We start from the raw sequence: 25,167 nt of genomic DNA, 5'->3' as shown, positions 1-25,167 counted from the left end.
TTTAGTCTTTTCAAACTCTTTGAGTTCCCCTGGCAGTGTTGTAGTACTTGAGACCGGGGTCACAGCTGGGGGAATATCACTAAATTTCCTGTGCATTGTTTAATTTATTTGTTAAAATCTGTTGACTGTTATTGGATGTAAAACATCACGCTTCAAATGCATCCAATAATTTAACTCCTTTCTAATTTGACATTACTCATCATCCCTCCTTGCACCCCAAAAGGGAATGAGGAAGATAGGCCAATTAGTGGCTGTCTGAAGATGTTGACCAAATCAGCTATAATTACATTTGGTTACCTGAACCACAAAGAGTTTACAATAACATCCAAAAGAAAACACACCATGTGTAATTATGAGACGCTCATTGATGAGGCTGGGACTAGGCCTACATGAAACCTTTATCAGCATTTAGAAAGAAAACATCAAAAAACGTTTGCAATCTGCCTCTGTACCATAACTCTTCAGAAATCTCTTCCCCCATTACACATAGAGATTTAGGAAATATTAGCTATGTAACATGCTGTATGTTTCAGGGCGTTAGTTTCAGTTGCTCGCCAGATTTTGTTTGTGATTACGAGCCAGGCAACATAAAGCTATGTAGCTAATGATGAATATAAAGTTATGTTACATCAATGTTAACTCATGTAAACTCAGCTGTCTCCCAACTTAATGTTACGTAAGTTAAACGCTGTGGTACCGCGCTCCTTCCTTCAGAGAGAGATGCGAAAGCAGAGACCGAGTACTAATGTGCCTCTAAGAAAAGAACAAATATTACAATAATATTTAAAAAGCTGCATTGCCTGGCCAAGCACACTGCACTACTTTAAGAGTGCTAATTATAGTTACAGATCAAATCTAACTTTGTACCTAGTCAAACCCTACTGCTTGTGTGTTTCAAGTGGTCTGGTCTTGACCCGGTATCACCCTGCCTTGGTCTTGGACTTGACTAGGTATCGCCCAGTCCTGGTCTTGATCCGGTCCTGACCCCTCAAAGTATTGGTCTTGTCTCGGTCTCGATACACCTTGGTCTCGGTTTAAGTGGTCTTGACTACAACACTGTCCCCTGGTCCTGACCTCCTGCCTGGCCTGACTCTGAACCTGCTTGCTGCCCTGTACCTGAATAACTCTGCCTCGTGGATTATGACCCTTGACTGCCTTGACTATTCATTGGCCGGACCCCTTGTACCTTCAATAGACCACAAACATACGACCAGTGTGTGATTCAGTGCGAGGTGTGAGATTATAACTATAGTTGTGTCATGTTGAACATGAATACAGACCTCAGTGTCTCCAGCTTGCAGAGTGGATTCCCCAGTCCAGCAGAGAGCAGCTTCATGCCTGAATCCCCCAGGTTGTTGATACTCAAGTCCAGCTCTGTCAGATCTGAGGAGGGGAGAGCTGAGGCCAGCGCTTCACAGCACCGTTCTGTGAGGTTACAGTCATTCAGCCTACATGACATAAGGAGAACATGAGACATCAGCTGAGTTATAGTTTGTGCGATAGAATCATACAACAATCAAATTTACATCACAGTATGTACTAAGTCGTATTGTTATTTAAATTCTTCAAATGCCTTATACATACAGAGCAGTTTTGGAGTCTTTAACCACTGGCAGCAGCCTCAGAAGACCTTCCTCTGATCTGGAGTATTTCTTCAGGTCAAACACGCCCATCTTCTCTTCTGAAGTCAGCAACACAAAGACCAGAGCTGACCACTGTGTAGATGAGAGCTTCTTCTCACTGGAGAGACTTCCTGAGCTCAGGTAGTGTTGGATCTCCTCCACCAGAGAATGGTCATTCAGTTCATTCAGACAGTGGAACAGATTCATGCATCTCTCTGCAGAGGGATCTTCTCTGATCTTCTTCTTGATGTACTTGACTGTTTTCTCATGGCTCTCTGTGTTGCTTCTTGTCTGAGTCAGTAGGCCTCGTAAGTCAGTCTGGTTGGACTCCATTGAGAGGCCCAGGAGGAAGCGGAGAAAAAGGTCCAGTTGTCCATTCTTATTCTGCAAGGCCTTGTCCACAGCACTCTTGTAGAATCTGACTTCTGGTTTCTCTTTGAAAAGAGCCAACAGTTTGTTGGAGCTGGAAGTTGATGGAGTCTCAGACATCAGATTCTCATTGTTGTTGATGAATGAGAGAAACACAAACACAGCAGCCAGAAACTCCTGAAAGCTCAGATGGACAAAGCAGAACACCTTCTCCTGGAAGACTTTACCATCCTGTCTGAAGATCTGTGTGAACACTCCTGAGTGCACTGAGGCATCATGGACATCAATGCCACACTCTGTCAGGTCTTTCTCATAGAAAATCAGATTGCCTTTCTCCAGCTGGTGGAAGGCCAGTTTTCCCAGTGACTGAATACTCTGAATGCTCTCTTCATCCCAGTGTGGATCGGTCTCTGTTTTCCCAGCATACTTCACCTTCTTCTGTTTGGTCTGTAACACCAGAAAGGTTGTGTACATCTCAGTCAGGGTCTTGGGCATCTTCTCTTTCTTCTCTGTTCTCAGCATGTGTTCAAGGACTGTAACAGTAATCCAAGAGAAGACTGGAATGTGGCACATGATGTAGAGGATCCTTGATGTCTTGATGTGTGAGATGATTCTCCCGGCCAGGATCTCATCACTGCATTTCTTCATGATGTACTCATCCTTCTGTGGGTCATCGAACCCTCGTACCTCTGTCACCAGGTCAACACAGTCAGAAGGGATCTGATTGGCTGCTGCAGGTCGAGTGGTGATCCAGATGAGAGCAGAGGGAAGCAGCTTTCCTCTGATCAGGTTGGTCAGCAGCACATCCACTGAGGTGGACTCTCTGACATCACACCAGCTCTTGTTCTTTTTGAAGGCTAAGGGCAGTCGACACTCATCCAGACCGTCAAAGACAAACAGAACGTTGTACTTGTCGTAGTTGGAGATTCCTGATTGTCTGGTTTCTGAGAAGAAGTGATGGACAAGTTCCATCAGACTGAACTCCTCTCCAGCCAACAAATTCAGCTCTCGAAACGGCAGAGGAAAGATGAACTGGATTTCCTGATTGGCTAGTCCTTCAGCCCAGTCTGTGATGAACTTGTGCACAGAGACAGTTTTTCCGATGCCAGCAACTCCTTTGGTCAGAACAATTCTGATAGGTGTGTCTCGTCCAGCTGAGGGTTTAAAGATGTTGTTGCATGTGATGGCTGTTTGTGTTCTTGCTGATTTCCTGGATGCTGTCTCAATCTGTCTCACCTCATGTTCTTTATTGACCTCTCCACTCTCACCCTCTGTGATGTAGAGATCTGTGTAGATCTTATTGAGAAGAGTTGGGTTTCCTTGTTTAGCTATGCCCTCGAACACAGTTTCAAACTTCTTCTTTAGTTCAGATTTGAGTTTCTGTCGACAAATCTCAGCACGCTCATCTAAACAAAAAACAACACGTTAAGTGTGTTTTTGTTAAATGTAGTTTTGATTATTCACAGATTATGAACTGACAAAGTGTCCTCTACATTCAATTCAAAACATATTTCAAATATATGATCATTTATCAGTGACACAATAATGAAACAGCTTAGTACACTCACACATAGTACAAAGTCATAGGAAGATCTACACATCATTGGGCTACTCTGAGTCTCATAACTTTCTTTGTCTAACCTTCATCATGTACCATTAATCGGTCAACTCAGACTAAATATGGAGTCTCTTACTTTTCTCCAGCGTGTCAGCCAGCTCCTTCTGGTTCATGTTCCTCAGGATGTGCAGTGTGATCTTCAGAGCTCCCTTTCTGGCACTGCTCTCCTGCTTCTGATATTCAGGGTCCACCACTTCCTGGTCCTCCCTCTGACTCTCTAAGCGTTCTGGGAAATCTGAACTCAGAATCCTCTTCATCCTCTTCAGCTCTTTCTTCACAAACTTGATAACAGTCTCCTCAAGCACCTGAAACAGAGAGGGAAGATATCAGATGAACCAAGAACTCTATACACAGTAGAACAATATGATTACAATGATTCTGTCTTGTTTGTACTTTAGATGAACACAAAACTCACTGTGAATATGGAGGACAAGTCCTCATGGTGACTCTGGTCTGACTCAGACTTCTCCTGCTGATCTCTGAGGACAAAAGATGACATTACTTAACCACATGAACCACATGTACAAGGGCTGATCATCTACTAAAGAGTTTATCATACATAAGCATGAGTGGTAAACTTAACTGTATCCACTCATGCATACACACTGTATAAGAGTGATACCATCACTACCAAGTAAACCATCTTCTATACCACTACAAGGCACTATTCCTTTAATACATTCATCAAAGATAGGAGCACTGTCACCCCCAGGTAAACAAGTGTGTTGTGTTTCAACCAGACACTGAAGAATGACATCAGGGTCCACCTCACACAGGGCTGCATGTTTGCTAGCAGCCTGCTTTAGACACTGCAGCACTCCTCCACCCAGGAGTTGAAGACCTTCTGGTCTCAACCAGTCTAAGTGGGCTGAGCCCCGCCCGGTCTGTGCTCATACCAGGCCTGGTACCTGCAGGGCTGGACACTGACTATCATGCTGTCTGTGGGTGTGTGTGTGTCTGTGTGTGTGTAGGGAGGTTATTGTTGTCAAACCTTTACTAGAGCTGCACTGATCTTTCTTATTTGTATGTAAAGCTATTATAACACAATTACATGTTTACAATAAATGTATTTTAAGGTGGAGAAGTAACTCTCAGGCTTATCCTGGAGTTCGCTCTCGTCTACTGAATTAGAGAGAGCAGCTTTGAATAATTTGTCTGCACCGACATGGAATTACCTGATAATAGTATGGTGTGGATTGCATAACTGCATTTGTTTCAGGGTAGTTTGTTGTGGTTGTGTTGTGGTTGTGTCTCTGTGTTAATGTCAGGTAAAGTTCAACATTAAAGCAGCACAGTGGACTGGTAGGTTGTGGTCCTGTCTCTCACTGTTCAAACACAACAAGGAGGTCAAAGGTGTTGATGTGTCTGATGGTGGTCTAGTGGTTAAACCATAGATACATAAAGAGAAGACCAACACCACATGTCAATGACATGATACTAAATAACAGCTCCTTCTCACTGTGTAGCTCTACCTCATGGTCTGAACATCGGCCAGGCTATGAGTTCTGACTTTGTTTAGTAGAAATGTCACATGATGATCCTGAATCTAATGATGACGTTATACTTCAAATTATTTATTGTGTGTGGCCTACCTACCTGTATACACTATACACAGACGGCTTCTTCACATCAAGTCACCTTCATCATATAACATTGAACACCAGCAGAGGTCAGTACATACCCTTCCTCATTAGAAGGTCCTCCTTCATCACTGAAGTTGATAGGTCGATACATAGACCTGTCACTCTTCATGGACACACAGCTGGGTACAGGTGAGGCTGGTCTCTGCTGTCTCATCCTGTCAACAAACACAACAGAGTGTCTTACAAACATAAATCACTAAAGTAGACACCACAGATATATCATACTGTCCAACATGTGTTGCTGTAGTCATTCATCAGCAGGGTCAGAACCAGGCTTGAATGTTGCTGTTCAACATGAATGAGAGTCAAACAGGCAGGTTTCCAGACCTGTTGTTACTCTGTATCTCTCACTGTGAACCTTTACCACATGGTCTGTATGTCAGCCAGGCTGGCAGTCAGCAGCTCTAACCCTGTGTTTTAGTAGGGATGTGATGAGGGATACTTTAGTATCTACAGTCAGCAGCTCTAACCCTGTGTTTTAGTAGGGATGCGATGAGGGATACTTTAGTATCTACAGTCAGCAGCTCTAACACTGTGTTTTAGTAGGGATGTGATGAGGGATACTTTAGTATCTACAGTCAGCAGCTCTAACCCTGTGTTTTAGTAGGGATGTGATGAAGGATACTTTAGTATCTACCAGAGGTGTGGACTCGAGTCACATGACTTGGACTCGAGTCAGACTCGAGTCATGAATTTGATGACTTTAGACTCGACTTGACAAAATGTAAAGAGACTTGCAACTCGACTTGGACTTAAACATCAATGACTCGTGACTTCACTTGGACTTGAGCCTTTTGACTTGATAAGACTTGCTCCTTTCCCGAAAACCTAAATATTAAGTATGCTATTAAGGAACGCTCTGTATCTTTCATTGTGTATGTGTGCGTCAGTGTGTGTGTACGTGCTGTCGGCACAACATCAAATCAAATTAGATCCACGTTGTTTTGAAGCGACAGCATCCATCCAATCAAACTGCAGGTCAACCAATGAAGAGCAACTGTCAAACAACTCGCCAGTTAGGGAAAAAATTATATATATTTAATATAGTTTTGTTCGGGTATAAAAACTACGAGGTAGTCAACAAAAAACGAAGTGCAGTGCGAAGATTTCCGACGGAGACACAACAACTTCCAAATGTGTACGACATTTGAAGTTGCACAAAGAACGGTAGTCCCTCATACAACCCAACTTCACAAATCCCGAAATAAGTTTTACAATGCATGACCAGTGCTGTAATCTGCTACAGCAGCAACTCTAACGTGATGTTTACCACACACACACACACAATACAATTCATATTAACACAATGTTAAGATTGATATTAATAATATGAGTAATAAAGAGTAGTTTCAATACAATTCATTTGTGGCTATAAGGGATTTTCTGACATCCGTTATGAGCTATTGAGGTGTGAGTTCTACATATTACCAACGCTTCCACCAGAGTGAATTATTTTCTCAAAACGGAAGCTTGTTGCACTTGTTTTTTCAAATGTGTTCATTCTGTAAAGGAGTGGTTTAAAATGAAGAATATTCTTTCAAAATATGAGTTAAATGTTCAAAATGACTGGTTAATAGTGCAATGTCAGCACAATTTTTTTTCTGCAATTTCAATTGCACTTATACAAGTTATACTTGTACTTATAATAAATAAATACAGATTTTAAAAGCATACTGGTCATATCTGTTTAAATATATTATTACTCTGTGATCAAAAGGACTCAAAAGGAATCGAAACTCAAACTGCAGGACTTGGACTTGACTTGAGATTTGTCAGTCTTGACTTTGGACTTGACTCGGGACTTGCCTGTCTTGACTTGGGACTTGACTCGGGACTTGAGGGCAAAGACTTGAGACTTACTTGGGACTTGCAAAAAAATGACTTTGTCCCACCTCTGGTATCTACAGTCAGCATCTCTAACCCTGTGTATTAGTAGGGATGTGATGAGGGATACTTTAGTATCTACAGTTAGCAGCTCTAACCCTGTGTTTTAGTAGGGATGTGATGATGGATACTTTAGTATCTACAGTCAGCAGCTCTAACCCTGTGTTTTAGTAGAGATGTGATGAGGGATACTTTAGTATCTACAGTCAGCAGCTCTAACCCTGTGTTTTAGTAGGGATGTGATGAGGGATACTTTAGTATCTACAGTCAGCAGCTCTAACCCTGTGTTTTAGTAGGGATGTGATAAGGGATACTTTAGTATCTACAGTCAGCAGCTCTAACCCTGTGTTTTAGTAGGGATGTGATGAGGGATACTTTAGTATCTACAGTTAGCAGCTCTAACCCTGTGTTTTAGTAGAGATGTGATGATGGATACTTTAATATCTACAGTCAGCAGCTCTAACCCTGTGTTTTAGTAGGGATGTGATGAGGGATACGTTAGCATCTACAGTCAGCAGCTCTAACCCTGTGTTTTAGTAGGGATGTGATGAGGGATACTTTAGTATCTACAGTCAGCAGCTCTAACCCTGTGTTTTAGGAGAGATTTTACATTATAAAGCAAATGTCTACATTGGACTTTTAGATTATAAATACTACTTTATACTTTGCTTCACTTTAAAAAAATCAATGTCTTTACCAGTGAGCAGCATGTTCCTTTTCATAGATTATTTCCAAACATTTTAACTGCTCAGTATTACCAACAACCAGGTGTTGGCAATTAATGGGTCTGGCCTGACCAACTGTATAGACTCAACAATTAGACAGTAAAGACAATAAACAGTAGGGATTGAGGCTGGCAGGTTGTGCTCTGACATGAATAAGTAATGTTGCATTGATTCATGTGGGCCCAAGTACATTTAAACACTATCATTATAATCACATATCAACTATAAGACAAATATATTATAATATAGGAATATTGAGTCCCAGTACAGACGGCTTCCTCAAACCATGTCACCTTCATCACATAACATTGAACACCAGCAGAGGTCAGTACATACCCTTCCTCATTGGAAGGTCCTCCTCCAGCACTGAACATGATAGGTCGATACATAGACCTGTCACTCTTCATGGACACACAGCTGGGTACAGGTGAGGCTGGTCTCTGCTGTCTCATCCTGCCATCAAACACAACAAAGTGTCTTACAAACATAGATCATTTAAAGGAGAGACCAGATATCCTATCCAACAACATTCCGATTGTTTGCGACCTCAACATTGAGTAACAGCTGTACAGAATAAAGAGTTTCTTTAGGGATTTTGTTCTCATCTTCTCTGAGGGTTTAGGTTTGGTTATCAGTGCTGATCGGTGGTTCTCAGATGATGTTCCTGAGTCTGATAACTATGTCACACTACACGTTATTAGTCACCTCAACAATGAACACCAGCAGAGGTGACAACAGAAGACACACGGTCTGTGTCTTAACAAGACTTACAGTCATGAGCTCCAACTCTCCTGAAATTACAGACACTAGGAATGTTTAGTAGGAATGCCAGGTAAAGCTCATGACTTCAAGATCAAGTTGGCCCTGCGGATGGCTGCCTTGGTCAGTCGGTGCCCTGTGTTTGTTTTGTTAATAGGCTGAATTCAGTGTTATGCCAGGATACCCTGAGTTCTCCTCAACATCAGAGAAACAACTCCAGTGGATTTAATCTCCACTTTTCTGCTTCCTATAGCAGCATTAGCAGGCATTATATTCAAAGCCACTCTCGGCTTTGTCCTGGCAGCGAAGCGTAGTAAAAGAGGTGAACGTTCTGGTGCGACTTTGTTGGCGTGGGGTTCGTACAGCATTACCGGGGATATGTCTCTCCAACGTGCGTTCGCTGAACAACAAATTGGACAAACTTCAGCTGCTGGTGGGGAAAAACAGAGACTTTCATTCGTCTTCCATTTGACTCCCGGTCCATCAACACCGGATCTCCTCAGGGCTCCTTTCCCCTCTGCTCTTCTCCCCGGACACAAACAGCTGCACCTCCAATCATCAGTCCATCAAACTCCTGAAGTTTGCGAACGACACCACCCTCATTGGACTCATCTCTGGTGGGGAGTCTGACTATAGGTGGGAAGCTGACAACCTGAAGACCTGGTGCAGCCAGAACAACTTGGAGCTCAATGCTCTTAAGACAGTGGAGATGGTTGTGGAGTTCAGGAAGAACACAGCCCCACTCAACCCCATCACCCTCTGTGACTCCTCAGTCAACACTGTGCCGTCCTTCCGCTTCCTGAGAACCATCCTCTCCCAGGACCTCAAGTGGGAACTGAACATCAGCTCCCTCACACCCTCAGCTCCAAAGCACAAAAGAGGATGTATTTCCTACAGCAGCTGAAGAAATTCAGCCTGCCAAAGACAATTGTTACGGCTCCCACTCCTGCCTGTAGGCTGTGTGTGTTTTGTTTGTGTCTTGTCTGTAGGTGTTCCTGTGACGGCGCTGATGATGACGTCGGAGTGCGCGCCCCGACATCAAGATCCGGACCTGAGGCGGCTGTGTCTAATCGGGCCTAATTAGACACTGTCGTCATCGATAAAACGTGTTCTGGTTGGCGTATGAGGGAGAGGGGCGAGTCGCGCTGAGCGGCTGTTTATTTGTCCAGATGTGTAAGAGGAGAAGGGAGATAGTGTAGAGACCCATGGGTTTACTCCTCAACACGTAGATAACCGATGTTATGCACATTAGTTTAGGAGCGGTTCCACCTGCACCTTTTGTAACTTAGAGTTCAGCGTAGTTAGGTTAGGAAATACTAGGTTAGTTAGTGGTTTTCCAACAGGGCCGTTTCGGTCCTTATCGTAGTGCACTTTATTTGTCTCATCGGGAATCGCTCATAGTCCCTTCTCCGTGTCTTTATGTACTGGTACGTCCCTTGTCTATTAGTCATTGTTATTTGTTCACTTGTTGCGGTTTGCCGATACCTTTCTGCAGCTGTATTAATAAATGTACATAACCCATATGACCCCGCTGCATCGTTTGTGCCCGGCTACACCGTTGACACTCTCCGCTGGTCCAGTACTGTCAGTCAAACATTGTTACCTTTAACATCGTACGTAACAACAATGATGGTGCACTTCTACACAGCCATCATTGAGTCCAGCCTCACCTCCTCCATCACCATCTGGTACGTATCATCCGCACTGCTGAAAGGGGATCGGCTGCAAATTGCTTAACCTCGAGGACCTGCACACCTCGAGGTCCCTGAGGTGAGCGAGGAAGATTGTGGCCGACTCCTCCCACCCTGGCCACTCCCTGTTTTAGTCACTCCCCTCCGGCAGAAGGCTGCGGTCCATCAGGACCAAAACCTCACGCCATAAGAACAGTTTATCCATCTGCTGCTGGCCTCTTCAACAAGGCCAAGGACTCCCACTTCCATTATAACTTGTATCTGTTTAATCCATCCACCACTTATTTGCACATTGCACAAGCCGTCTTTAAATTGAACTGTTATCCAAATGTTATCCTATTTTTATATCTATTTTATATTTTACATATTGTTTAGTTGTTTAGAATGAGTTATTGTACATACTATTGTAAATGTATACTATTTTTTAAGATTCTTATATGTTTATTGTATGCACCTTCATATTTGTTTGAACTTACATGGCGAATAATCCAAATTCTGATTCTGATTCTTAGTGACACAAAGTAAACCATAATCTATTCCACTAGATGGCAATGTTCCTATATAACATTAATCAAATATAGAAACACTGTCACCCCCAACTGTGTTGTTTCAGCCAGTCCATCTCACACAGGGCTGCATGTTTGCTAGCAGCCTGCTTTAGACACTGCAGCACTCCTCCACCCAGGAGTTGAAGACCTTCTGGTCTCAACCAGTCTAAGTGGACTGAGCCCCGCCCGGTCTGTGCTCATACCAGGCCTGGTACCTGCAGGGCTGGACACTGACTCTCATGCTGTCTGTGGGTGTGTGTGTGTGTGTGGTGTGTCTGTGTGTGTGTGTGTGTGTGTGTGTGTGGTGTGTCTCTGTGTGTGTGTGTGTGTGTCTGTGTGTGTGTGTGTGTGTCTGTGTGTTTGTGTGTGTGTGTGTGTGTGTGTGTGTGTGTGTGTAGGGAGGTTATTGTTCTCAGACTTTCACTAGAGCTGCACTGATCTCTCTTATTTGTATGTAAAGCTATTATAACACAATTACATGTTAACAATAAATGTCAAGTCTTTTAAGGTGGAGAAGTAACTCACAGGCTTATCCTGGAGTTCGCTCTAGTCTCTACTGAATTAGAGAGAGCAGCTTTGAATAACAAGTCTGCACCGATATGGAATGACCTAATGGTAGTATGGTATGGATTGCATAACTGCATTAGTTTCAGGGTAGTTTGTTGTGGTTGTGTCTCTGTGTTAATGTCAGGTAAAGTTCAACATTAAAGCAGCACAGTGGACTGGTAGGTTGTGGTCCTGTCTCTCACTGATCAAACACAACAAGGAGGTCAAAGGTGTTGATGTGTCTGATGGTGGTCTAGTGGTTAAACCATAGATACATAAAGAGAAGACCAACACCACATGTCAATGACATGATACTAAATAACAGCTCCTTCTCACTGTGTAGCTCTACCTCATGGTCTGAACATCAGCCAGGCTATGAGCTCTGACTTTGTTTAGTAGACATGTCACATGATGATCCTGAATCTAAAAATAATGACGTTATACTTCAAATTATTTATTTGTGTTGTCAATGACTGTGTGTGGCCTACCTACCTGTATGCATTACACACAGACGGCTTCTTCACACCATGTCACCTTCATCATATAACATTGAACACCAGCAGAGGTCAGTACATACCCTTCCTTATTAGAAGGTCCTCCTCCATCACTGAATGTGATAGGTCGATTCATAGACCTGTCACTCTTCATTGACACACAGCTGGGTACAGGTGAGGCTGGTCTCTTCTGTCTGATCCTGTCAACAAACACAACAAAGTGTCTTACAAACATAAATCACTAAAGTAGACACCAGAAATATCATACTGTCCAACATGTGTTGCTGTAGTCATTCAACAGTAGAGTCAGAACCAGGCTTGAATGTTGCTGGTCAACTTGAATGAGTCAGACAGGCAGGTTTCCAGACCTGTTGTTACTCTGTATCTCTCACTGTGAACCTTTACCACATGGTCTGTATGTCAGCCAGGCTGGCAGTCAGCAGCTCTAACCCTGTGTTTTAGTAGAGATGTGATGAGGGATACTTTAGTATCTACAGTCAGCAGCTCTAACCCTGTGTTTTAGTAGGGATGTGATGAGGGATACTTTAGTATCTACAGTCAGCAGCTCAGACCCTGTGTTTTAGTAGGGATGTGATGAGGGATTTCTTAGTATCTACAGTCAGCAGCTCTAACCCTGTGTTTTAGTGGGGATGTGATGAGGGATACTTTAGTATCTACAGTCAGCAGCTCTAACCCTGTGTTTTAGTAGGGATGTGATGAGGGATACTTTAGTATCTACAGTCAGCAGCTCAGACCCTGTGTTTTAGTAGGGATGTGATGAGGGATTTCTTAGTATCTACAGTCAGCAGCTCTAACCCTGTGTTTTAGTAGGGATGTGATGAGGGATACTTTAGTATCTACAGTCAGCAGCTCTGACCCTGTGTTTTAGTAGGGATGTGATGAGGGATACTTTAGTATCTACAGTCAGCAGCTCTAACCCTGTGTTTTAGTAGGGATGTGATGAGGGATACTTTAGTATCTACAGTCAGCAGCTCTAACCTTGTGTTTTAGTAGGGATGTGATGAGGGATACTTTAGTATCTACAGTCAGCAGCTCTGACCCGGTGTTTTAGTAGGGATGTGATGAGGGATACTTTAGTATCTACCAGAGGTGTGGACTCGAGTCACATGACTTAGACTCGAGTCAGACTCGAGTCATGAATTTGATGACTTTAGACTCGACTTGACAAAATGTAAAGAGACTTGCAACTCGACTTGGACTTAAACATCAATGACTCGTGACTTCACTTGGACTTGAGCCTTTTGACTTGATAAGACTTGCTCCTTTCCCCAAAACCTAAATATTAAGTATGCTATTAAGGAACGCTCTGTATCTTTCATTGTGTATGTGTGCGTCAGTGTGTGTGTACGTGCTGTCGGCACAACATCAAATCAAATTAGATCCACGTTGTTTTGAAGCGACAGCATCCATCCAATCAAACTGCAGGTCAACCAATGAAGAGCAACTGTCAAACAACTCGCCAGTTAGGGAAAAAATTATACCAAAGATAGTTTTGTTCGGGTATAAAAACTACGAGGTAGTCAACAAAAAACGAAGTGCAGTGCGAAGATTTCCGACGGAGACACAACAACTTTCAAATTTGTTCGACATTTGAAGTTGCACAAAGAACGGTAGTCCCTCATACAACCCAACTTCACAAATCCCGAAATAAGTTTTACAATGCATGACCAGTGCTGTAATCTGCTACAGCAGCAACTCTAACGTGATGTTTACCACACACACACACACAATACAATTCATATTAACACAATGTTAAGATTGATATTAATAATATGAGTAATAAAGAGTAGTTTCAATACAATTCATTTGTGGCTATAAGGGATTTTCTGACATCCGTTATAAGCTATTGAGGAGTGAGTTCTACATATTACCAACGCTTCCACCAGAGTGAATTATTTTCTCAAAACGGAAGCTTGTTGCACTTGTTTTTTCAAATGTGTTCATTCTATAAAGGAGTGGTTTAAAATGAAGAATATTCTTTCAAAATATGAGTTAAATGTTAAAAATGACTGGTTAATAGTGCAATGTCAGCACAATTTTTTTTCTGCAATTTCAATTGCACTTATCCAAGTTATACTTGTACTTATAATAAATAAATACAGATTTTAAAAGCATACTGGTCATATCTGTGTAAATATATTATTACTCTGTGATCAAAAGGACTCGAAAGGACTCGAAACTCAAACTGCAGGACTTGGACTTGACTTGAGATTTGTCAGTCTTGACTTTAGACTTGACTCGGGACTTGCCTGTCTTGACTTGGGACTTGACTCGGGACTTGAGGGCAAAGACTTGAGACTTACTTGGGACTTGCAAAAAAATGACTTTGTCCCACCTCTGGTATCTACAGTCAGCATCTCTGACCCTGTGTTTTAGTAGGGATGTGATGAGGGATACTTAAGTATCTACAGTCAGCAGCTCTAACCCTGTGTTTTAGTAGGGATGTGATGAGGGATACTTTAGTATCTACAGTCAGCAGCTCTAACCCTGTGTTTTAGTAGGGATGTGATGAGGGATACTTTAGTATCTACAGTCAGCAGCTCTAACCCTGTGTTTTAGTAGGGATGTGATGAGGGATACTTTAGTATCTACAGTCAGCAGCTCTAACCCTGTGTTTTAGTAGAGATTTTACATTATAAAGCAAATGTCTACATTGGACTTTTAGATTATAAATACTACTTTATACTTTGCTTCACTTTAAAAAAATCAATGTCTTTACCAGTGAGCAGCATGTCCCCTTTCATGGATTCTTTCCAAACATTTTAACTGCTCAGTTTTACCAACAACCAGGTGTTGGCAATGAATGGGTCTGGCCTGATCAACTGTATACACTCAACAATTAGACTGTAAAGACAATAAACAGTAGGGAATGAGGCTGGCAGGTTGTGTTCGGACATTAATAAGTAATGTTGCATTGATTCATGTGGACCCAAATACATTTAAACACTATCACTACAATCACATATAAACTATAAGACAAATATATTATAATATAGGAATATTGAGTCCCAGTACAGACGGCTTCTTCACATCATGTCACCTTCATCACATAACATTGAACACCAGCAGAGGTCAGTACATACCCTTCCTCATTAGAAGGTCCTCCTCCATCACTGAATGTGATAGGTCGATCCATAGACCAGTCACTCTTCATGGACACACAGCTGGGTACAGGTGAGGCTGGTCTCTGCTGTCTCATCCTGTCAAAAAACACAACAAAGTGTCTTACAAACATAGATCATTTAAAGGAGACACCAGATATCCTATCTAACAACATTCCGATTGTTTGCGACCTCAACATTGAGTAACAGCTGTACAGAGGAGAAAGTTTCTTTAGGGATTTTGTCCTTATCTTCTCTGAGGGTTTAGGTTTGGTTATCTGTGCTGATCTGTGGTTCTCAGATGATGTTCCTGAGTGTGATAACTATGTCCCACTACAGGTTATTAGTCACCTCAACAATGAACACCAGCAGAGGTGACAACAGAAGACACACGGTCTGTGTCACAGCCAGACTTACAGTCATGAGCTCCAACTCTCCTGGAATTACAGACGCTAGGAATGTTTAGTAGGAATGCCAGGTAAAGCTCATGACTTCAAGATCAAGTTGGCCCTGCGGATGGCTGCCTTGGTCAGTCGGTGCCCTGTGTTTGTTTTGTTGATAGGCTAAATTCAGTGTGAGAATGTATTTCCTACGGCAGCTGAAGAAATTCAGCCTGCCAAAGACAATGATGGTGCACTTCTACACAGCCGTCATTGAGTCCAGCCTCACCTCCTCCATCACCATCTGGTACGTATCATCCACACTGCTGAAAAGGTGATCGGCTGCAAATTGCTTAACCTCGAGGACCTGCACACCTCGAGGACCCTGAGGCGAACGAGGAAGATTGTGGCCGACTCCTCCCACCCTGGACACTCAGTTTATCCATCTGCTGCTGGCCTCTTCAACAAGGCCAAGGACTCCCACTGCCATTAGAACTTGGATCTATTTAATCCATCCACCACTTATTTGCACATTGCACAAGCCATCTTCATATTGCACTGTTATCCAAATGTTATCCTATTTTTATATATATTTTATATTTTAGATATTGTTTAGTTGTTTAGAATGAGTTATTGTACGCACTTTTGTACATTTCTACTCTTTTTTAAGATTCTTATGTTTATTGTATGCACCTTTACATTTGTTTGAATTTACATGGCGAATAATCCAAATTCGGATTCTGATTCTTAGTGACACAAAGTAAACCATAATCTATTCCACTAGATGGCAATGTTCCTGTATAACATTAATCAAATGTAGAAACACTGTCACCCCCAACTGTGTTGTTTCAGCCAGTCCACCTCACAGAGGGCTGCATGTTTGCTAGCAGCCTGCTTTAGACACTGCAGCACTCCTCCACCCAGGAGTTGAAGACCTTCTGGTCTCAACCAGTCTAAGTGGGCTGAGCCCCGCCCGGTCTGTGCTCTTACCAGGCCTGGTACCTGCAGGGCTGGACACTGACTCTCATGCTGTCTGTGGGTGTGTGTGTCTGTGTGTGTGTGTAGGAAGGTTATTGTTGTCAAACTTTCACTAGAGCTGCACTGCTCTCTCATTTGTAGTAAAGCTATTATAACAAAATGACCTGTTTACAATTAATGTCAAGGCTTGGTGGAGAAATAACTCACTGATTTATCCTGGAGTTCGTTCTAGTCTCTACTGAATTAGAGAGAGCAGCTTTGAATAACATGTCTGCACCAACATGGAATGACCTAATGGTAGTATGGTATGACTTGCATAACTGCATTAGTTTCAGGGTAGTTTGTTGTGGTTGTGTTGTGGTTGTGTCTCTGTGTTAATGTCAGGTAAAGTTCAACATTAAAGCAGCACAGTGGACTGGTAGGTTGTGGTCCTGTCTCTCACTGATCAAACACAACAAGGAGGTCAAAGGTGTTGATGTGTCTGATGGTGGTCTAGTGGTTAAACCATAGATACATAAAGAGAAGACCAACACAACATCTCCCACAGTGATGTGTTTGAATGAGTTCTAACCTTCGTTTAGTTGAAATGTCATACGATAATCCTGAATCCAATGATTACAGTATAGGATTATTTGTCATTTGATGTAACAGTGAACACCAGCAGAGGTCAGTACATACCCTTCCTTATCAGAAGGTCCTCCTCCATCATTAAACTTGAAAGGTGGTTCCATAGACCTGTCACTCTTCATGGACACACAGCTGGGTACAGGTGAGGCTGGTCTCTGCTGGATTGGGCTTCAACACAACAGAGACAGACCTTCAGTCTCTCATTTATTCAGACGAATGATGATGTCATAATATCACTGCTGAGCTCTGAGATGGAGAACAGTCATGAACAGGTCTGGATTCTCATCTTACCTCTTAGCTTTGGTGTCCATGTCATGTTCTCCAGAGAGACTCGTTTTAGCGACAGCCTTCTGAAACACAGTAACGATTCATAAATAAATAATAATCGATAATAGGAGACAGGGGCAAATACTGCTGTCAGGCTGAGGTTTGGTGTCAAAAGTTCAGAAAATGATCTATCTCTGTGATCAGAGGCTATCTACATTAGATGATGCAGTCTAGAGTCATGAAATCAAAACACTTAAACACAATTTTCTACATAATAGGATTACCTAACACTGCATTTTAAAAGCAAACACAAGTGCATATTAAGTGACATGGATTAAACCTCAGTCAGAGTCACATGTTGACACTGTGTCAGGTGTTACCCCCTGTCCTTGTACACATGCTCCCTGTGTTGTTTCAGGGAGGATCTGTACAGCAGGTTTCAGGACAGTGTCTCATCCTTTAAAACAGTTCAATGTCCACTGCTGTAACACATCATTCTGCACACCACATTTATAAACTCATGATGCTTCTAAATCTCTGTGAGTGAGTGTTTCTGGTATGTCACCGTCCCCCCATGTTGTTCTACATTCAGTGTGACCCTGTTCCCCACACTGAAACACACCTGTGGTGTCTTGTGTTGTCCTCTTGTCTCAGGGACTCTGGTGGTCTCTGGTCTGGGGGGGTCAGCAGGGTCCAGTGGGAACCTGCTGGGAAGTTCCCTGACATAGTTGTCAGGGACGTAGAAGAACTCGGAACTCTCATCCTTGCAGACGAGCCACAATCTAGCGCTGGTCTTCTCCAGGAGGAGGTATTGTTCATTGGGTTTGATGGAGATGATGCTGCCACTGCTGTCTGTGTACTGATACGGAAACTCCACCAGAACCACACCTATGCTGCGCCTCTTAAAGCTCATTGCTACAACTACAACCCTGGAGCCACGCCCACCCCAAGGGAGGGGGGTTGACCTACAGGTGCAGGCTGGGAAGGGTGAGGGGCGTGGTTCAGACTGTAGAGCAGTCTTCCTAGGGAGGGAAAAGAAAACATTGGTTAACTGTACATATTGAAACACACAAACACACAAGCATGTAGACACTATCGCAAGTACCAGGAAAGAAAGGCAAAATATTGCTGCAGCTTTTGCCTAATGCAAGCCCCCACCTCTAGTAGCTTCTCAGCTTGAAGGCCCTGATGGATCCTGATGGTACTGGGATTGTTCTGGTCATTCTATTCCATTAACTTTTAATATCCAGAACACAGTGGAACAGGTTTACACTAGATAATGTATTGAATGAAGGTTTATGTCATCATAGGTTGACATAGGCTAGCCATCTCTTTGACCCACAATCAAAAGCTGTTAGCACTAGCTCCTCAGTCTATAGAGGACCAAATCACTCTAAATATGATATACACATTTGATACGTTCATGTAAACCCTTGATTACACATGTGCAGTGTTGTTGTCAAAGGTCCTAGTCTGTCTCCTTCCCTGGCCACTGTTAACTGATAACACAGCACATCCTCTTCCTGTGAATCAACACAGGTGCGAGGTCCTTAAGCACTGACTGTTTAGACAGTGCTGCTAACACACGTTAGCCTCTGATCACATTTACAGACACACTAGACACCTCTTAGTGCTCCACGGCCCACCGTCATTATGCTGCTTACTAAAGCTGCTCATGCCTACGAACGCATGCCTCAGAACGCAGCGGCCCTTCTGGTCTACAATCTACCCAGACGCTCCCATGTTACCCCGCTCCTCATCTCTCTCCACTGGCTACCCATCAACGCCCGTATCAGATCCAAGACCCTGGTACTGACCTTCCGAGCAGTGAACGGGATTGCACCCGACTACATCAAGTCTCTCCTCCAGCCTTACACCCCCACCCGTCACCTACGGTATTCTTCACATAACCGCCTGGTGGTCCCACCGCATAAGACTGCCCGGTCCCAACACAAGCTCTTCTCCTGCCTGGCCCCCCAATGGTGGAACCAGCTCCCCACCTCCATCAGGGACACTGACTGTCTCCCCACCTTCAAGAAAAGGCTCAAGACGCACTTGTTCCGGGAGTACAACGGCACTTAAGAATACTTGGCTGGACTTGTTAGTTAGTTTACTCCAGGATCACAATGACTCTTATTGAGTGACTTGTTGCTCTTGTAGGTTAGATATAACGAAGTTAAGTCTTGTACTCGCTGTGAAATATTTTACTGTTGATTGTTCTTCTACAGGTACAGTCCTGCACCTTTGTGGTTCATGTTGTTTTAATTTGTAACTTGTATAACTGCATGCTCTTATGGGTCTTCCCTTTTGGCACTTGTTTAGCTTTTTCACAATGTACGCTTCATGTTTTGGCCGCTTGCATTGTTTGGGACTATCTCGTTCCTATGCTCTTTTGTAAAGCTCTCTCTTGGAAGTCGCTTTGGATAAAAGCGTCTAAATGAATAAATGTAAATGTAAATGCCTGCATGGCCAGAAGTTAGTTCTTTGTAAGATGAGACTTGGAAATGTCTGAAACACTAGTGTAGGTCAGAGGTCACCATGTTGCCATTTCTATGAACCATCTAAAGAATAAACAAACGCTATCTAGCACCATGAATGCTGCGTCTTCTGTCTGTGCTTGTGACGTGGCGTAACAATCTGTGCACCTTCTGTGCACTTTAGAACCCATGCGTAGGCCTGCGCCATGTTTTAAGATGTGATACGGCAACACAGAGGGACCAAAAGGCAGAGAGAAAGTGCATGCATCACAAATGACAGTTTTACTTCTTCAATGGGAGTAAATTGTAGGTTATCTAAAATGATGCCAATTATCTAGTTTTAGCCTATTTAGCCAGAATTTTCTTTTGTGAATTTGGCCCGCAAAAAAATATCATGTTAACACAATGGCACAATGATTAGATTAATTATTTTGTGGTTAGGGTCGCACAATCACAAGTTAAGTGGTGTCTATGAAGACAAATGTCTGATATGTGTCACATATGCAGTGTTCAAAAATCTGAGAAAAACTGTGTATAGTTTTCCAGTTTTCTCATACTTTTATGGATGAATTTACACAGAGTTTGATACATTTAATCTTGTCCTGCCTTACAATCTCCTGCAACTCAGTCTCCTTCCCCCTTTAGAGAGAAAGAAGGGAGGGTTGTAGCTCAGTGGTTAGAGCACCTGACTGCAGCTCAAGAGGTAGCAGGTTCAAATCTCCCCTGTACTGTGTGTTTATTTGGATGAATATCAGTATGAACCGAATGAGAAAGTAGGTTACATACTACAACTTTTTATACATCAACATGAACCCCCTTGAAACTGTCCCCTGCACAAAGATACACTTTTACATATAACACATTATTAACCCCTACCAAAACTCTCAACACTGGAGTGAGAGACACAGAGACAGAGAGAGGCAAGTGTGTGTGGTTTGGTGTGGTGTGTGTGTGTTCATTATGCAGAGAGATGGAGAGAGTAATGGACAGAGAGACAGAGGGAGAGAGAGAAACAGGTGTGTGTAGTATGCAGAGAGATGGAGAGAGAGACAGAGACAGAGCTGGTGTGTTTGAGACGGATGAGTAGATAAAATAAGAGTCAGAAAGTCAGGAAGGGAAACATCACCAAGTCTAACTCTACAATGGACTATTTAACATGGGATTATAGTATTATCTTATTTAACACATTATCACTATCAACATCTTCAACTCAAGAGACATAATGAACCGTGTAATCTTATCTAAACAGCTTTACTGCCTTCTCTGAAACTGCTCTCTCTGTCATCACATGTTCTGTAATAACACCCAGTCCAGTAGATATCTGTACTTTAGACAATGATTAACAGGAATGACCAAGGATCTGCACTGTACATTTGTACAAAACATCACCTTCAGTACCATGAAAAACTAACTACTGACAAACAATTACTATTATTCACACCATTGACATCCTTAATTCTCTACTAGACTATTGTTTGGACACTCTGCATGTGAGTGTCCAACCAAATGTTCCAACGGTTCAGCTGTGTCTCTTGACCACACCCTGGTCCTCCATTTAAAAGGATTGTAGGTCTGATAACTGTAGTCATCCTCAATTCCTACCTGACCTGACAAAAATCTCTGGAGGGACTTACCTCTGCTTTCTCCTGGTCTGAATTCACAAACACAACGTCAAGTCAAGCAGGCATTGTCCTTCGTGCTGAAGAAGAAATCTGTTGATGCCGTTTTTGCTGTGTCTCTGGAACATTATCGTCACAGGTACAAGACAACAGGTCAGAGTCCAGTGATATAGGCACAATCATGAGAGCTGTTTACTACTTAACCCTTCAGGTAGGAGGGGCCTGGGTGTACTATCAAATCAGAACATCAATACACTGTAGCTAATACAGAATACTGTCTATCCATCTACACCTGCTTGCTTACTGTTTCTGTGAGCTACCAACTCATGTATTTATACAGTTAGAGTTAATAACATGTATTTATACAGTTAGAGTTAAAGTACTATCCATCTAAACCTGCCTACTGTTACTGTGAGTTACTAACTCCTATATTTCCAGGGTTAGAGCTACTAACTCCTCCCTCTCCTGTCCCTGGAGATACAGGTGGAGGTAGTCAGGTGGAGGAGAGCTGCTCTCCTCTCTCTGTCCCCCCTCCACACCTCCCCTGTGGTGTGGGGGGTTTGAGCTGTCAGCACCTGCCTGCTCGTGGGTCAGACAACGCTGGACCTGGTCGCCAGTGGACGTCGATCTGTGACAGTCTGCCAAAGCTGGATCTAGTCGCCAACCGGAACCAGTCTTTGCGACAGCGCGGTCCCCCCCCCCCCCCCCCCCCCGGCCTGTGATGCTGCACTGCCTGTGATGTTGCGCCGATCACAGTCTCCAGCCCTGTGGCTACCACTGGTTAGACTGACATCTACCAACTGACCCAAGTCAAACACTGGATTTTGGTGTTTCAACACCCATTGACACGTCCCTTTAGTATGACTAGGTTTAGCCTGTGTTCTGCACCTCTCTTTCACCAACTGTCTCTGGAGGAGGGGATCCCTCACTGAATTGCTCCTCCCAAGGTTTCTTCCATTTTTTCTCCTCTAGTGAATTTTTCCGGGAGTTTTTCCTTGTCTTCCTTGAGGGTTTAGGTGGGTTGAGGGGCAGTTCTATGGGCGTATGTGAACCCCTTTGTGACATGCTTGCATGTAAAAAGGGCTATAATGTACAAATACATTTTGATTTGATTTGGTCATTCTCTCTCTCTGTCTCTTTCAGCCAGAACAGTGCAGGGGGGCACATAGGGACCACCACCCTTTTCTATCCACTTCTCTTTATTGTTTCTCTCTCTCGCTCGCTCTCTCTCGCTCTCTCTCTCTCTCTCTCTCTCTCTCTCTCTCTCTCTCTCTCTCTCTCTCTCTCTCTCTCCACATATTGAAACCATTTCATGTCTGAGTAAAATATTGTTTTAACTGACACTATTGTGGTAGAAGAGAACATTATTGTTCCTACCCTCTCTGCTCTCTGACAGTAAACTCAGTAACAGTGACTAAATTACATCTTCTGTGTTGCCAACCTCCGTGTTCTGTGTGAACTCTGTAATGAATGAGGAAACACCTGTAGTTTAGCCCAGGCAGCACCAGCAGTTATGGATCCCATGACAAAGTACTGGGTACCTGGTTACTTTGGGATTTGAAATAGTAACTTTGCTTTGGGTCTATTTCTAGGTAAGATGTAGGTCGATGTAAACACAGTCATATGGACTATGACACCTATTATGTCCAGAAACATGACCTGTCCCTTATGAATTTAATCATGCCACTCCACTGCACATCAGACGGTTCACACCTCCGCATCGTCCAATATCCGGTGATTATTGACACCTCGTCGGGCATTATCCCTTACATATACTACAACTTTTATACATGAACATAATTCCCCTTGAAACCGACCCCTATACATAGAGACACTTTTACATATAACACACTATAAATCCCGACCAGAACTCTCACCACTGGAGTGAGAGACACAGAGGCAGAGAGAGGCAGGTGTGTGTGGTGTGGTGTGTGTGTGTTCATTATGCAGAGAGATGGAGAAAGTAATGGACAGAGACACAGAGGCAGAGAGAGGCAGGTGTGTGTGGTGTGGTGTGTGTTCATTATGCAGAGAGATGGAGAAAGTAATGGACAGAGAGACAGAGAGAGGCAGGTGTGTGTAGTGTGTGTATTATGCAGAGAGATGGAGAGAGAGACAGAGGGAGAGCTGGTGTGTTTGAGACGGATGAGTAGATGAAATAGGAGTCAGAAAGTCAGGAAGGGAGGGACTGTCAGAGCTGCTGGTAGAGGTGTTCATACTGGGGAAACATCACCAAGTCTAACTCTGCTATATCAACATTGGATTAGATTCTATTATTTAACACATTATCACTTTCAACAACCTAACCTCAAGAGACATAATGAACCGTGTAATCTTATCTAAAGCATCTTCACTGCCTTCTCTGAAACTGCTCTCTCTGTCATCACTTGTTCTGTAATAACAACCAGTCCAATAAACATCTGCACTTTAGACAATGATTAACAGGAATGACCAAGGATCTGTACTGTGCTTTTGTACTCAAAATCACCTTCAGTGTGAGAAATTCACAAATAAAGACAGACATACACATATTACCATTAAACTCATTAACATCCTTCATTTTCTACGGGATATGGTTCTTCATGTTAGTGTCCAACCAAATGTTTCTACGATTCAGCCATGTCTGTTGACTGTAACCTGGTCCTTAATTTAGCAGGATTGTAGATCCAAGCGTTCAAATATAATCATCCTCACTTCATACCTGACCTGACAAAAATCTCTGGAGGGACTTACCTCTGCTTTCTGCTTGTCTGAATTCACAACCCAACGTCAAGCAGGCAGTGTCCTTTGTGCTGGAAAAGAAATGTGTTGATGCTGTTTGTGCTGATTCCACAATGAAGAAGTACAGAACAATACAACAGGTCAAAGTCTGGTCATATAAACACCATCATTCATTCTAGTTGCACGTACACTGAACAGTAGAATAAAACAGGTCAGGGTCCAGAGATATAGACACCATCATGAGAGCTGTTTACTACTCAACCCTTCAGGTAGGAGGGCCCTGGGTGTACTGTCACATCAGAACATCATTAATATACTGTAGCTGATAAAGAATACTGTCTATCCATCTACACCTGCTTGCTTACTGTTTCTGTGAGCTACTAACTCATATATTTACTCAGTTAGAGTTAATAACATGTATTTACACAGTTAGAGTTAATAACATGTATTTACACAGTTAGAGTTAACAACTCATGTATTTACACAGTTAGAGTTAATAACATGTATTTACACAGTTAGAGTTAATAACTCATGAATTTACACTGTTAGAGTTAATAACATGTATTTACACAGAGTTAATATCTCAAGTATTTACACCGTTACAGTTAGCTGCTATGTGTTATGGTGGGTGTTGACAGAACCACAAAGAGGTGCTCTGTACCAGAGTGCAAATTATACAATGACAATCGGGGGGGTCAACTTCTTCTCCAGCTCCTGCTCTGTACCAAATCAGAAGAATTAAGTCCTGGTGGCAACACAATCTAGAATGTTGAATCATTAACAGCATGAACATCATAAAGCAGATTAGAACACTCTGACCAGAAGTTCTGCTTTCCTGTATAAACCCCGCCCTATCTCCCCTGTCCTTACATACCTGTTGTACCTGGACTGACCCTTACCTGTCTCTCTCTAAACATGATTCTAAATTAGCCCCTAGTGTAGCGTCCTCAAATCAAACAGTAATAAAACCAAGGTTCTCCTCATTGGCACCAAATCCACTTTATCCAAAACCGACAGTTTTTCTCTCATGATTGACAACTCCTCCGTTTCACCATCCCCCCAGGTTAAGAGTCTGGG

At 42.9% G+C, this 25,167-nt stretch overlaps 1 protein-coding gene across 4 annotated transcripts in view; it reads right to left on the bottom strand.

Annotated features, from left to right (window-relative positions):
* LOC124471294 (NACHT, LRR and PYD domains-containing protein 12-like) overlaps nt 1-24,120 on the bottom strand; it is a 99,706-nt gene extending 75,586 nt beyond the window's left edge. The window contains exons 1-10 of one of the 4 annotated variants that reach the window (XM_047025739.1): nt 24,103-24,120; nt 17,896-18,295; nt 17,298-17,356; nt 15,004-15,120; nt 8,198-8,314; nt 5,291-5,407; nt 4,025-4,088; nt 3,686-3,914; nt 1,585-3,397; nt 1,281-1,448 (exon numbers count right to left, since the gene is read on the bottom strand). In XM_047025739.1, the coding sequence (XP_046881695.1) occupies nt 1,281-1,448; nt 1,585-3,397; nt 3,686-3,914; nt 4,025-4,088; nt 5,291-5,407; nt 8,198-8,314; nt 15,004-15,120; nt 17,298-17,356; nt 17,896-18,186 (2,975 nt within the window). In that variant the 5' untranslated portion in view covers nt 18,187-18,295; nt 24,103-24,120. Of the gene's footprint in view, nt 1-1,280; nt 1,449-1,584; nt 3,398-3,685; nt 3,915-4,024; nt 4,089-5,290; nt 5,408-8,197; nt 8,315-15,003; nt 15,121-17,297; nt 17,357-17,895; nt 18,296-21,384; nt 21,567-24,102 lie in introns of those variants that run through there. The other 3 variants (XM_047025738.1, XM_047025740.1, XM_047025741.1) reach the window with 3 other exon arrangements.
* Between the last annotated feature and the right edge of the window lie 1,047 nt (nt 24,121-25,167).

Source organism: Hypomesus transpacificus, chromosome 9, assembly GCF_021917145.1.
Source record: "Hypomesus transpacificus isolate Combined female chromosome 9, fHypTra1, whole genome shotgun sequence".
Taxonomy (NCBI): domain Eukaryota; kingdom Metazoa; phylum Chordata; class Actinopteri; order Osmeriformes; family Osmeridae; genus Hypomesus; species Hypomesus transpacificus.
The sequence above is the reverse complement of the archived record's forward strand: the minus strand, read 5'-3'. Positions and strand labels throughout refer to the sequence as shown.